This window comes from Equus asinus, chromosome 7 (assembly GCF_041296235.1).
Source record: "Equus asinus isolate D_3611 breed Donkey chromosome 7, EquAss-T2T_v2, whole genome shotgun sequence".
Lineage (NCBI taxonomy): Eukaryota > Metazoa > Chordata > Mammalia > Perissodactyla > Equidae > Equus > Equus asinus.
The window spans coordinates 14,814,552-14,827,631 of record NC_091796.1 but is presented as its reverse complement, the minus strand read 5'-3'; the positions used below and the strand labels follow the sequence as shown (position 1 = coordinate 14,827,631).

At 38.4% G+C, this 13,080-nt stretch overlaps 1 protein-coding gene across 1 annotated transcript in view; it reads left to right on the top strand.

Annotated features, from left to right (window-relative positions):
- Nucleotides 1-13,080, top strand: part of PHLPP1 (PH domain and leucine rich repeat protein phosphatase 1) — a 218,487-nt gene that overhangs the window by 179,513 nt on the left and 25,894 nt on the right. The window contains exons 11-12 of the mRNA XM_014843764.3: nt 5,560-5,760; nt 8,830-8,992. Of these exons, the coding sequence (XP_014699250.3) occupies nt 5,560-5,760; nt 8,830-8,992 (364 nt within the window). The remainder of the gene's footprint in view (nt 1-5,559; nt 5,761-8,829; nt 8,993-13,080) is intronic.

Genomic DNA, 13,080 nt, shown 5'->3' with positions numbered 1-13,080 from the left:
GCAGGGGTGGTAGGAGATATTCCCTGTGGGTCACCAGAGTGGATGGATGAGGTAGTGCCATCCTTCTGTTCTTCCTGAAACCTTGGTGATGGCTGACTCCCTCTCCATCTTGCATCTGCACTCTCATTTGATGGCCAGGGGACTGCTCCTGATGAGGTCAGCTAATTAACAAAGCCATACCAGACCCTTTAAAGGTGAGTTGTAGATTCCTGTTGTGGGTGGACATTAGGGTCTGTTTTTATCCCCGGTTGGAGCAGGTATTTTCAGGGGTGGGAGTAGGGGGAGTGTATGTGCAAATGAAGTACATGGTAATTATTAAATAGCTCCAGAGCATTAGTCATGTTACAGACCATAAGTTTTAATGACTCAGACAGAACATGTGTAAATATCAAGGGGACTAAAAGGGAACAGAAAATTGGGGGAGAGTGTGATCGATTGACCATGACAACTGGTGCCTCTTGGCAAAGATAGATATTTCTGGCATTTTGAAGAGCCAAGTTGCCTACACTATTTTTTTTAAGTGAAGAGAGCTATCTTGTGAAGTTCTGATGTTTTTGAGAGCCATAGTGGAATAAAACTGTATTTCTCAAAATGTGTCTTCAGAATCGGCCACATTACTTATTAAATAAACATGCAGATTCCTGGCCCTTGTCTCAGTTCTACTGACTCTACTTGGCCAATCATCAGAATTCTTAATTCTGTGGATTTTTGAAGCCTTACGCTGACCTACTTAATAAGAATCTCTGGGAGTTGAAGTTGAGAATCACGTACCTTCTGATAGGAGAACACAACTTCACTTCTGTGTTTTTTTGCTAAAAATGCATCACCTTATTCTACTGATGATAAAATATCAAACAAACTTAAATCGGGAGACATTCTACAAAATAATTGTCTAATGCTTTTCTAAAGTGTCAAGGTCATTTGAGACAAATAAGACAGATTAGAGAAGACTATGGAGGTATGATAATGAAATGCAATGTGGGATCCGGGAATGGATCCTGGACCAGATAGGAGACATCAGTAGGGAAACTGATGGAATTTGAATAAGGTCTGTAGGTCAATTTATAGTATTGCTTCAATGTTAATTAATTAATTTTTAAAATTAATTCTTTTCAAGTTCTTGTTCAATAATTCCTTTTATTTTTTTGAGGAAGATTAGCCCTGAGTTAACATCTGCTGCCAATCCTGCTCTTTTTGCTGAGGAAGACTGGCCCTGAGCTAACATCTGTGCCCATCTTCCTCTACTTTATATGTGGGATGCCTGCCACAGCATGGCTTGCCAAGCAGTGCCATGTCCGCACCCGGGATCCGAACTAGGAAAACCTGGGCCACCAAAGTGGAACATGCAAACTTAACCACTGCGCCCCTGGGTCGGCCCTCAACAATTCTTACATCTGTATAACTTTTGTTTCTTTACTCTGTAAGCTTATGATCTTTATTGCCTAAGCGAGGCAGATTTTCAGACCTTCCAGAATAATAATGTGTGAGTTCTGTGCATTTTTTCTTCACTTGGAATCCCCACTGTTAGGTGGTGTTGCTAAACAATCAATAATTGTGGTTCTTTTTTTGAATGGATTAGTCGGGGTATAACATTAATTTAGTGGGTTTCTACCAGCACTTAAAAAATTAGATAGGGTAGGAAATATCAGTGTAAGATAGAGTAAGGTTAAGGACGGTTTCATGAAACGTTTGTTTTCAATTATACATGTGCATATTGCATCTGTACCAGGTGGTCATGTAAAATATATTTTGGTTACTCTTGGTTACTGTCATAAAAAGTTTGAAAGCCCTGCTTTAAGAGCTATCAGCCTTGTGAAGACAGATGAAATTGTCAAAAGTGTTGTGTTGTACAGACAAATGATAAGGAATTGAGAGCATTTTGTTTGACACTTCTGGAACATTTTGGGGCCAGGAGGGTTGTCTAAAAGTAGAAGAGTTTTGCTGGTCTTATTCTTAACCTTTTGCATTTTTAATAGAATACAAATCCCAGTAGTGATCTCCAGAAAAATTATTTAGATGCAGAATGCCTGCTGTGCCTACAAACAGGGAAATCTGTTGTGGCACCAAATCCTGTGCTTTGTTTCAAGAACAGAAGTTGGCTGTAAAATTTAAGGGTGTGCTGGAAATTACTAAAAAGCAAGCAAAGTAAAGCTAAGCAGAAACCTAGATGTGCCAGAGCAGATGGACAGAATGTACCAAAGAAGAACAGAGCAGTTGCTCAAGAAGCAGGAAGTGGATTTGTCTCGCTGCTGTTGTGGGCCACTTCCCAAACGCTTTAGGGCAGGAGTCATATGGGAGTATCTTTTTCTCTACGACTTTTGCACTTCCCACTAAGAAAAGTTTTTGAGTATTAGGCTATTTATTAAGTTATTTTAAGAATGGAGCTTGAAGTTCTGTGCATATGTGGTCCTCATGCTGCCCAGCAGGTGCCCTGTTTGACCTCCAGCTTTTTGGAGAGAAGGGCCTAGGAAAATGTTTTCTGATTACTATTTTTTAACATCTGAATTTTGGAGAGATGTGTTAGGGAATAATGGACTCTTAAGATTGACAAGATCTAGGCTTTATTTCTGGCTCTGCCACTGATAATTGTTTAACCATTGCCAAGTAATTTGACTTTTCTCAGCTTCAGTTTCTGTCTTCTGTGAAATATAAGGGGGAGCTGTCTGAGATGATGGGAGAATCAAATGAGATAGGAATTGGGGAAGAGCTGTGATCTCTACAAAGCAGCTGACAAATGGACAGAAAGTGGTAATCTGTTACTGCTTTTTCTCTAATTAGTAGAAGAGGGTTGCGTAGTGAAGAGGGTTATATGGACAAAACATTTCTTGGCACATTTAACAGTCTTTTATAAGTTTTATAAGTTATTACAAAAATCTACAAGGGAGAAGCTTGAGGAGGTTATCACATCATATTGAGTTGAGACCAAACAGTGCTTTAGAAATTTAGCTTTTTTGGAGGTTTTGAAAGCAGAAGGTGGGGTTATACACCCTGCGTATTGAGTAAGACTGTTATCCATACCAGAGAAATATCGCAAAATTAAAGTATTTGCTTGTCCTGGTGGAAGTGCAACACCCATACCGTTAAACGAATTTAATTGTCTTGTGCTGAAACATTGTGAGATTGTGGGACAAATGTTTTATTTTTAAGAGGATGGGTATTGAATTTAATTTTCCTGAGACCATCATAATCAAAAATCTTTTTAGCCCAATTGTTTGCTCTCTATTAACTAACAAGATGATTCAGTCAGGCTTTATTCAGTTCACATTAAATCTTTTGGAACCAGCTCATGTAGTTTCAACTTAGTTTCACTTTCCGGAGGGGTAGGATGTGGGAATTTTTTCCCCTTAACTTCCTATAAAGGGTGTATAGCTCCTCCAGTGCAGGCAAATTTCAACAAGATGAGAGGACAAGTCTTTTTGGAAATCACTTTCTTCCCTTCATTCAGATGTGGGGGGTTTTTAAAGTCCTTTTTGCGGCTTTCTAGATGAGCATTCACTAGTCCATCTTTTTTCCTTTCAAAACAGCATTCTCTCTTACTGGCCTAAAAATATGCAGATATTCAAGAATTAATTTCTCTCTCTTTTCATGTGTCTATAACTATATCTTTCCTAGAGAATTGTATTTTAATGAGATTGTCAGATAGTGTCCCAGCCCCAGTCCATGGTATTTTAGGGCAATACATTTTAATTTCTTCTGATTCTACACTGAAGAAATTCTTACCAGGGTATTTAAGTCAGATGATATAAATGGGACCTAAAGAAACAGACATGTAAAAATACTTTAAAGAACTATGGACTGAAACTGATTTCCTTCCTAGTTCAAAACCATTTCAGAAACTGCATGAATGACCTTTATTTTCTTCTCTGTAGCACACACGACTATAATTTCCCATGACTATTTATGGTCTGTACAGCCCTTTTCTAACTTCCTTTTTCTTTTTCTTTTTTTTTTTAAATGTCAGCGGAATACGTGTTTCTTTAATGGAAAATGTTCTATTTTGGGGAAGCTGCTTTTCCTTAGATAAGTAGTGGAGTTGGGTGTGTGTGTGTGTGTGTGTAAGTAAGTGTGGGGGGATTGCAAGGTTGGGGAGTATTAAATTAGTGGGTTGAAAGCTTGGAATGACAGTCCTGGTGATGACTCCTGAATTCAAAGCCTTCTTTTTATCCAAAATTAACAATAACTGTACTTGGTATTCCATATTCTTCCTTTTTAAGGAAGATTTTATTTTTTTTTCCTAACATATGGCAGAATAGTCCTGAATTGAATGCTGAAAGTTTCAAACTCACGTGGTTTGAAATGAGAGAGAGGTGTTTCATTCACAGGCTAGGTCCAGGTGGGGAGGCAAGGCAGCTCTGGCCATGGTAACAATAGCAGGTGAGTCCTCCGGGCTGAACACTCTCCGTGTCCTGGTTGCTGCAGCTTCACAATGCAGCACACGCAGTGGCGATCCATTGTGAAGCAGGGGGTCGTCTGTCTGCCGCGTGAACCATGCACAGTGCCCTGTCCTTCCCTTTCCTTTGGAATGATTTGGAACTTGATCACAGCAAGGATTCTGTTTCACTTCTCCAGCTTTGCATTTTGCGTTTATCTATGTTTCACAATAACTGTTGGAGGATTACCCTGTTTTGACAATTTTAATTGCCTTAGGTGAAGAAAGTTCATGTTTTAGCCATTATTCACTCTATCGTTTGGATAACTGATAGCATATACATCTTATTTGTTTGTTTTAATGTAAATTTTATTGAACTATAATATAAATACAGAAAAGGGGCCAAATCATAAGTATAGTACTTGATGAATTTTCTCAAAGTGAACACACTTGTGTAGACAGCACTCAAATAAAAAACCAGAATATTATCATATTAGAAAAATCAGAAGCCCTCCTAGACACTGCTTCTCTTCTCTGTTTTCTAATGTCATAGATTAGTTTTGCCTGATTTTCAACTCTGTATTAATGGAATCACGCAGTGTGTCCTCTGGTATCTGGACTTCTTTCTCTTGGTATTGTATTTGTGAGATTCATCCTGTTCACGCATATAGTTGTTCTTCATTTTCACCTCTATATACTGTTCCGTTATTTGAATACAGAGAAAATTATCTCTTGCATTATGAATGAATGTATGTCAGTAAAATGTGGTTTGAACATTATACTGAAAAGGATTTAGTCACTATGTGATTTAGTTGTACTGTGATCTAATGCCTAATTGTTTTATAAGAGCTCTTTTATTTAAAAGTAGGCAGTTGTTTTTCTCTTAAGACAGAATGTTAACTCTACCTTATCACTCCCTTCCATTTCCTAGAAGCTATAAAATTAATCACTTCCTCTCACCTTTGTGCTTCCATAAAAATTGATTTCTATCACTGGTATTTAACACACATGAATAGTTATTGTGTTCGTCATAGATAGTGGGGTTGCATATCCGTATGCCTGCTAAAGCCAGGGCCTATCTTTAAATTCATGTTTCTAATCCCAGTTCCCTATATGCCAGATTTCGATCAGGATGCTTGACTAGAGCTCTGGCTTATCAATGAGATTCTGTTGCATTTTTGTCATTGTAGCCTGAGATTTCTGAATGCATCTGCGAACAAACTGGAAACCCTTCCTCCAGCCACACTTTCTGAAGAGACGAACAGCATCTTACAGGAGTTGTATTTGACAAATAACAACCTCACGGATAAATGTGTGCCCTTGTTAACAGGACACCCCCATCTGAAGATCCTTCACATGGCCTATAACCGACTTCAAAGCTTTCCAGCAAGGTAAAAGAAGATCGCAAAGTGATGTTCATTGCATTTCTGAAAATGAATTCATAGATGGCAAGGCGAAAGCTAAAATGTTTATTCCCCAGATAATGTAAAGCTTGTTCCCCTGGTTCTGGTTCACAGTTGTCTTTTATATAGGTCATGATCAACATTCCCCTAAAGAGAAATGTGTTAGTTTTTCCAATATGAATGTATCCAAAGACTCAATCACTGGAATATTCTTATGATTTTGAAATAAAGTATATTATCTAGTAGGTATATTTTTTCTTTTGCTTCTTTTTAACCAAATTAGTTTTTAAAAATTAACCTAATATAGGGCGTGAGAATTAGAACATAAACTGGAAACCTAAAGTTTCTTAATTAGCTGCCGGCTTTTATTTTTGGACTTAACGGTATAAAAAGCAGTGGTGGCCTCTGCAACCATAGAAACTGTGTGACATTACAGATAATTTATGGTTCTCTGAAGATTCCATTTTTAATTCTGTTTTAATTTTAATTTCTAGTTTTTGAGAGCAGTAGCATTGTGTCTAGCTTTGGGTGAATCTACACACTGAGCCTGCCATGACGCATTTACTCCACTTCCAGGTCACTGGCATTTATCCATCTAGCAAGTAAGGACTTGGAACACACACCCACACGGAGAAGCAAGCACTAACCTCTCTAGTATTCTACTGCTGACTGCAACTCAGCGTTGGGCCAAAGCAGAATATTGGCACAGCCTCCCTCTGCTGCCATCAAGGCTACCAGTCTGTTAAAACCTTTACTAAAGGAGGAATTTTGGCCCAAATATGCATTGACTTAAAATACTACTTTGTGTTTTATAGTATATATTTATCTTTTAATTTTTCTTCTCATTTGATGTTAATGATTAAACTTTTTTTTTTTACTTCAATATACTTTTACTATAGAATGAAGTGATGGTATTTTTGGAAGAAAAAATGGTAATCACATAACAATAATATTTCTGAAAGGGCTCATTGTCCTATTTGAGATGGTGAATAACTGAGCCCTGCAGGAGAAATGATCATCAGTCTGAATTCTGACGCTATCCCCTAGTGATCCATGCCAGTTATAATTACCCTAAGTACAGAGACTTTTTTCATGCTCCTCATAACAATCTATCTTGTTATATTTCCGTCTCTCTGGAGATTGTGCTGTGGCACAGGAGCTCCCCTACAAGACCCCGAGCTCCTTAGGAGTCAGGGCTGTGATGTGTCTCCACCAGCCTCATGTCTCACCTGAGGTCTGGCCTGGGCTAGACTCTCAGCCCACACTTGCTGAAACGGTTGCATGACGAACACGCTCCAGCAATCAAGTCCTTCTTCAACCACCTTCTTTCTGTGTTGAGGGACAGAAACTTAAGTTTTCCTTTCTTGGGCCTGATCTCAATACTTTCAATCATTTTTCATGCCCTATTACCCATTGATTTCTCCATATTTCTTTTCAAAATATGATGACAACATATTCAAATAATAGTCTTATAAATTCAGGCTATCATAGCTGGATTACTTCACAATCTGTGTGTATAATGTTGTTTATAGCATATCCTGAAACCATGTTGGATGTTTATGATATTAAAAGATCCGATCTCATAAGATAAAAACTTCTTTCTTGTTGCCTCTTTGGCATGTATTTATTTTCAAGATAAGCAAATAAGATAACCTTTATTTTTGAGAGATGATAGGAAAAAAGTAATAAAGAGTTTCTTCCTTAATTTTTTAAAGGTTTATTGTTACAAACGAAAGCACAGCAAGCAGAGAAGATATCAATAACTGTAAACTAAATAATTCAGATTATAAGTTTCAGTTACACTCACTGGGAATCCTGTGCTTCTTGAGTCCAGCATCACCAGTGGTAGAAAAAGGATCAGAGAAATGGTAGATGCTATAATAGGATTGTAGAAGCTAGGAATTTTTCCCTCTAAATTTATAGAGGGAATACAAGAAACCCTTATTCTGGAGTTTTTCTTTATTTGGTTACTGTAATTATTGGTTAATATTATTAAGATTAATTGTAGATTAAGATTGAATAATAAAAGACATTCTTAAAAGCATTAAATAATTTTAGGACGTTATTAAGGTGATGTCAGAGAGATTCCTTCTGTGTAGATGTTTAGCAGGAGTTGAGATAAATTTCTTTTGGGTACGGTTTGGTTTGGGCATTGCCAGAAGGTTGCGAGAGGATCCAGATGCCATTGCCGCATACCTTCCCCTCACCACCACCTTGTCATCACGAATGATGTCAGAGGAATTTGGGGAGTGGGGTTTTAGAAGAAAGTATATGGTCGTGTGAGCTCTAGCCCTACTCCCTTCTGTGTCCCTTTAGTTTTCAGTGCCAATACAAAGAAATCCTGCTCTAAACTATGCTCTTTTACAGCGCTTATACTGGATCGATGCTGACTTGTGACCCATTTGAGTAGGATTTTCACTAGAGTTCAGACTACGCTACACTGCAAAGTGATTGTTGCCAGGATAACTAAATTCACACACAGAGTTTTAAGAGGAAAAGGATATCCCTTTTTCTTTTTGCTACCAATTTGAAGAGTTGAAGTTAATGGTTTTGGGGAAGGAGGTGTTAAAATACTTCGATACTCAGGGGCTGGCCCGGTGGTGCAGCGGTTAGGTTCGCATGTTCCGCTTCTCGGCGGCACGGGGTTCACTAGTTGGGGTTTTGGGTGTGGACATGGCACCGCTTGGCACACCATGCTGTGGTAGGCATCCCAGGTATAAGGTAGACGAAGATGGGCACGGATGTTAAGTCAGGGCCAGGCTTAGGGCCAGGCTTCCTCAGCAAAAAGGGGAGGACTGGCAGTAGTTAGCTCAGGGCTAATCTTCCTAAAAAATAATTAATTAATTAATTTAATTAAATAATAAAATACTTTGATACTCAAAAATAATAGTGAAAAAATTGTCATGTTTGTTAAAATGGATATTACAAGTGAATCTTTAAAGAATCTTTAGAGTCATAGTAAATTCCCCTTTTGATTCTCATTGTATATTATTTTCTTTTTAAATTGCCTTGTAATTATTTTATGAACCCCTCTCTCTTGGATTTTCTCTTTTTTAGTAAAATGGCAAAACTGGAGGAACTGGAAGAAATTGATATCAGTGGGAATAAACTGAAAGCCATCCCAACAACTATCATGAATTGCAGGCGCATGCACACCGTGATCGCTCACTCCAACTGCATTGAGGTCTTTCCTGAAGTTATGCAGCTCCCGGAGATCAAGGTATGTGGTTTGAGTCCATAAACTCCAAGCTTCAAGTCAGCAGAGAGAATTGTTTTCTCTAATTCGTCAATTCAGGATGTTTGCAACTTTGTTGGGTTTCCACAGAAGGTAGACTCTTCATCCTTCCTAACCACTGGCCACACTGTTGAGTCCGGAGAGGAAAAAAAAGCAATAAACAAAAAGTGCTGGACTAGGAGTTGGGCTCTGTCCCTAACTAGCTGTATGACTTGAAGCTGGACATATAGCCACCTGACTGTTTCCCATCTCACAATACTTGTCCTTCTTACTTCCAGGGTGGTTATGAGGCTCAAAGACTGAATCAGGTGTGACAGCAGTTTGAAAAAGTTAACAGTACCACTGCCCACCCCTCCCCGCCAATTCCCCTGATTAAATAGCATCTTACCACCACAGGACCCAATTATCAGTCGTAAATGCTTATGGAGATATAGCATCATTACTGTCACCAGACATTCATTTCAATTGAATGAAACTGGCAGAACAGATATTAGTCCCGTTTGATAGGTGAGGAAACTGAGGTGCTAAAAAATGAAGGGATTTGTGTAAATGAAGCCCATAAATTGGTGGCAGAGACAGTCTGCGATTCCTGACTCCTGACTCACGGTGAACTCATGGGATGAAACCAGCTCACTACAATGAAAACCATCTAGCAACTTTTTAGTCATGGTGGTTTTTTTGGTGCAAAAGGAAGAAGTTCTTGGGGCCTGCCCAGAGGCATAGCAGTTAAGTTCACGCACTCTGCTTCAGCAGCCCAAGGTTTACCAGTTCAGATCCCGGGCACGGACCTGTGCACTACTTATCAAGCCATGCTGTGGCAGTTGTCCCACATATAAATAGTGGGAGATGGGCATGGATGCTAGCTCAGGGCCAATCTTCCTCAACAAAAAAGAGGAGGATTGGCAGCAGATGTTAACTCAGGGCTAATCTTCCTTAAAAAAAAGAAAGTTCTTTATATATAATGTAGTTTTTCATTTGCATCTTAGCATTTCTGATTATCAGTTTTAATGAAAAATAACTTAGTGGTTATAGATTTGGAGCATATTCTAATATCCTAAAAAGGAACAAGTCATCCTACTTGGTCATTTTTCACTTTTCAGGTACTTTCTGGTATAAACTTTATGTATCAGATTAAAAAATTATAGAAACATTTGAAGACCCTTTAAATAGCATGCATAATTTTTCATCACAGCAGTTTTTATTAATTCATATGGTTGATGCGTGTACAAGCCATTTATAAGTGTGTTTGTGTGTGTGTGTGCGCCTTAAGCCATGAAATACTTTACTTTGAGTGCATTACCGTCTGATACATCACCGTGGCATTTTAGAACATTTACTTTAAATTAGCAGAAACATTTTGCTTTTACTTTCTATGTAGTACCTTCCACAGTGGTCAAGAGGCAGGACTCTGAAGGGAGACAGACCTAGAGGTGGATCCTGGCTAAAATTGCTGAATTGCCCAGTTTCCTCATATGTAAAAGGAGAGAAAGGATAAAGAGCGCTTCCTTTACAGTCCTGCAGTGAGGCTGAAATGAAATAATACATCTAAAGCTTTTGAAATCGGAGAACTCCATAAGTGTTAGCTATAATTAATACAAGTCCTAGATATGGTTCAGCTGTGATGTCGATTATATGGAGCAACTGTTTTGGCTGGTGATCAACAAAATCCAGGCAATTTCTTAAGCAAATCTTTGCCTCCAGCACAGGAATGATGTTGGCAGCTAAGCTTTCCAGGGGGCTCCTCCTCTGCCCATGACCGGACAAGGGGGCTGTGCTGTGGGATCTTTCACAGGAGTTTGTTAAGCTGGTCTCTGTGCACCATGCACAATGCTACACCAGCACAGGGAGAGAGGAGTCTCAACGTTAACCTCCCATTCGCTCATTTTGCTTTCTGTACCTGTCTTTTAATGTTATATAACTCTTAGTTGTAGATTGGTGTGTTGGGTTTTTTTTTAAGTCTCTAATTTAAAACGCAGCTACAGATAGATGTTTAAACTTTTCAGGTTTTGACTAGATTTTGCAAAATACGAATCTTACTCTATGAAAGCAAATCTTCTCCTAGACCCTTGCTTGGATTCCTGGATTCTAAAATTGGTGCCTTCTATTGTTGTTTAATTCCTTCCTGTCTTGTCTTCTCTCTGTACCCGGCTTTACAGCTCCATTTCAAATTTTGCTTCTGGAATTGCTTTTTAAATTGTTTATCCTTCTTTTGTTCTTTGATTTTTTTTTTTTTATCCCAGCTGATATGTCTATAGCTTTTTCCTTACGTTAACAAATGTCCAGTCTTTCCGATCCAGCTCTTCCATTACCAAATAGATAGAGATTTTGTTGTTGGGGGTTTTTTTTGGAGGAGGTGAGCAATATCAAGTATCTTTATGTACAAAAGTATAAATTTTGCAGCCCTAGGCAGATAGTGTTATTGAAAAAGTAGCAGTTATATCATTTTAGAACTCTAAATTGATATTTTAGTGTTCTTTCTTATGAGACTATTTTAAGTTGCAGTATAAGTACTTATGCACATTTAAACCATCCAGAAGAAAATTCCTATTAAAAATAGTTGCTGCATCTCAAATAATAAAATACCCATGAGAGTCTTCACTGAAAACTGAGCCCTACGGCATGTTTTTAATGTAAAAGAAATAATATTTTTCCTAAGTTGAAATACTTCAGCCTATATTAAAATTTTATTATTGAGCTAATAACACTAGATTATATTCATATTGCTTCTTGAAAATAATTGTAATTGTAAAGTATTTCATAAAGGTATTAAGGTCATTGCAATTATAAAAACCTAGCAGATAACATAATTTAAAGAGAGTTAAGATCCTGGTGTATTTTAACTAGCCAGTTCTCTCCATGCAGTCTCATCTTCTAAGACATTAAAGGAAAGTGCTTATTCACCATTTGTTACCAAAGCTTTAAAACCAGTTATTTAAAAGAGTAAACAGGGCCAGCCCGGTGGCGCAGCGGTTAAGTTCACACGCTCCGCTTCTCGGGGGCTCGGGGTTCACTGGTTCCGATACCAGGTGCAGACATGGCACCGCTTGGCAAGCTATGCTGTGGCAGGCATCCCACCTGTAAAGTAGAGGAAGATGGGCATGGATGTTAGCTCAGGGCCAATCTTCCTCAGCAAAAAGAGAAGGATTGGCAGCAGATGTTAGCTCAGGGCTAATCTTCTTCAAAAAAAGAAAAAAGAGTAAACAAGTCCCCTTACTAAGTTATATATGCTTAAGTGTATTTTTTTAAAAAACTTGAAAAATTAAGCCATTATTCACATACTTCTAAAACAAACTATAGGCACCCTCTAATCATGGATAAAATTTAGATCTGGTCTCTTTTCATTTTGGTACGTTCAATGAGGTCTGTTAAAGTGATCATTGGGCATCAACTTCTGTACTTGGGCAGGAAGGTCATATAAGTTGTTAGTAGGAAAAAATTATATCTTTCAGAGTTTTCTGGTGAGCCCAAGAGGACCCAAAGTCATAGTACTTTTGTTCCTTGGTATTATTGTCTTCACCTTTGTTTAGCACTTTCAAATTAATCCAGACCCCTACCACCAGTCCAGTATTCCTGGAGCAGGTCATATTTTGTTCTGGTTGTAAGATAGACAGTCTTCCTTGTGGATGTCGATCAGCTCTCACCTAGAAAGGAAGACATGATCCCAGAGTCACCACATAAGCCAGACTGGGCTTGCTGGTCCTGGGCCGAAGTCTGCACTTAGGCTACTAGTGGCTGATGAACCCAAAAAGTAAAGGTGGCCATGGATATGGCACTCAGTTCCCCTTACTCAGAGAACCTTCTAAGGAACCACACAATAGTCATATCGATAATGTAGGAGTTTTGCAACAAAACCCAAGCTTTTAGTTGAGTAACTTCTAATTGACTTATTCTAACCTTTTCTGAAGTATGGTTTAGGCAGGTGAAATAAATGTTTGACAAATATGGTGAATGAAGTCAGTAATTTAAACACCCTGTCAGCAACTTTTTTGTCAAATTTTTTGTGTTCTGTGGTGTCTTGATTCTAACTACTGGGTGAACAGCATCTTTTAAAGTATTTAACTTCTCTTCAGAAG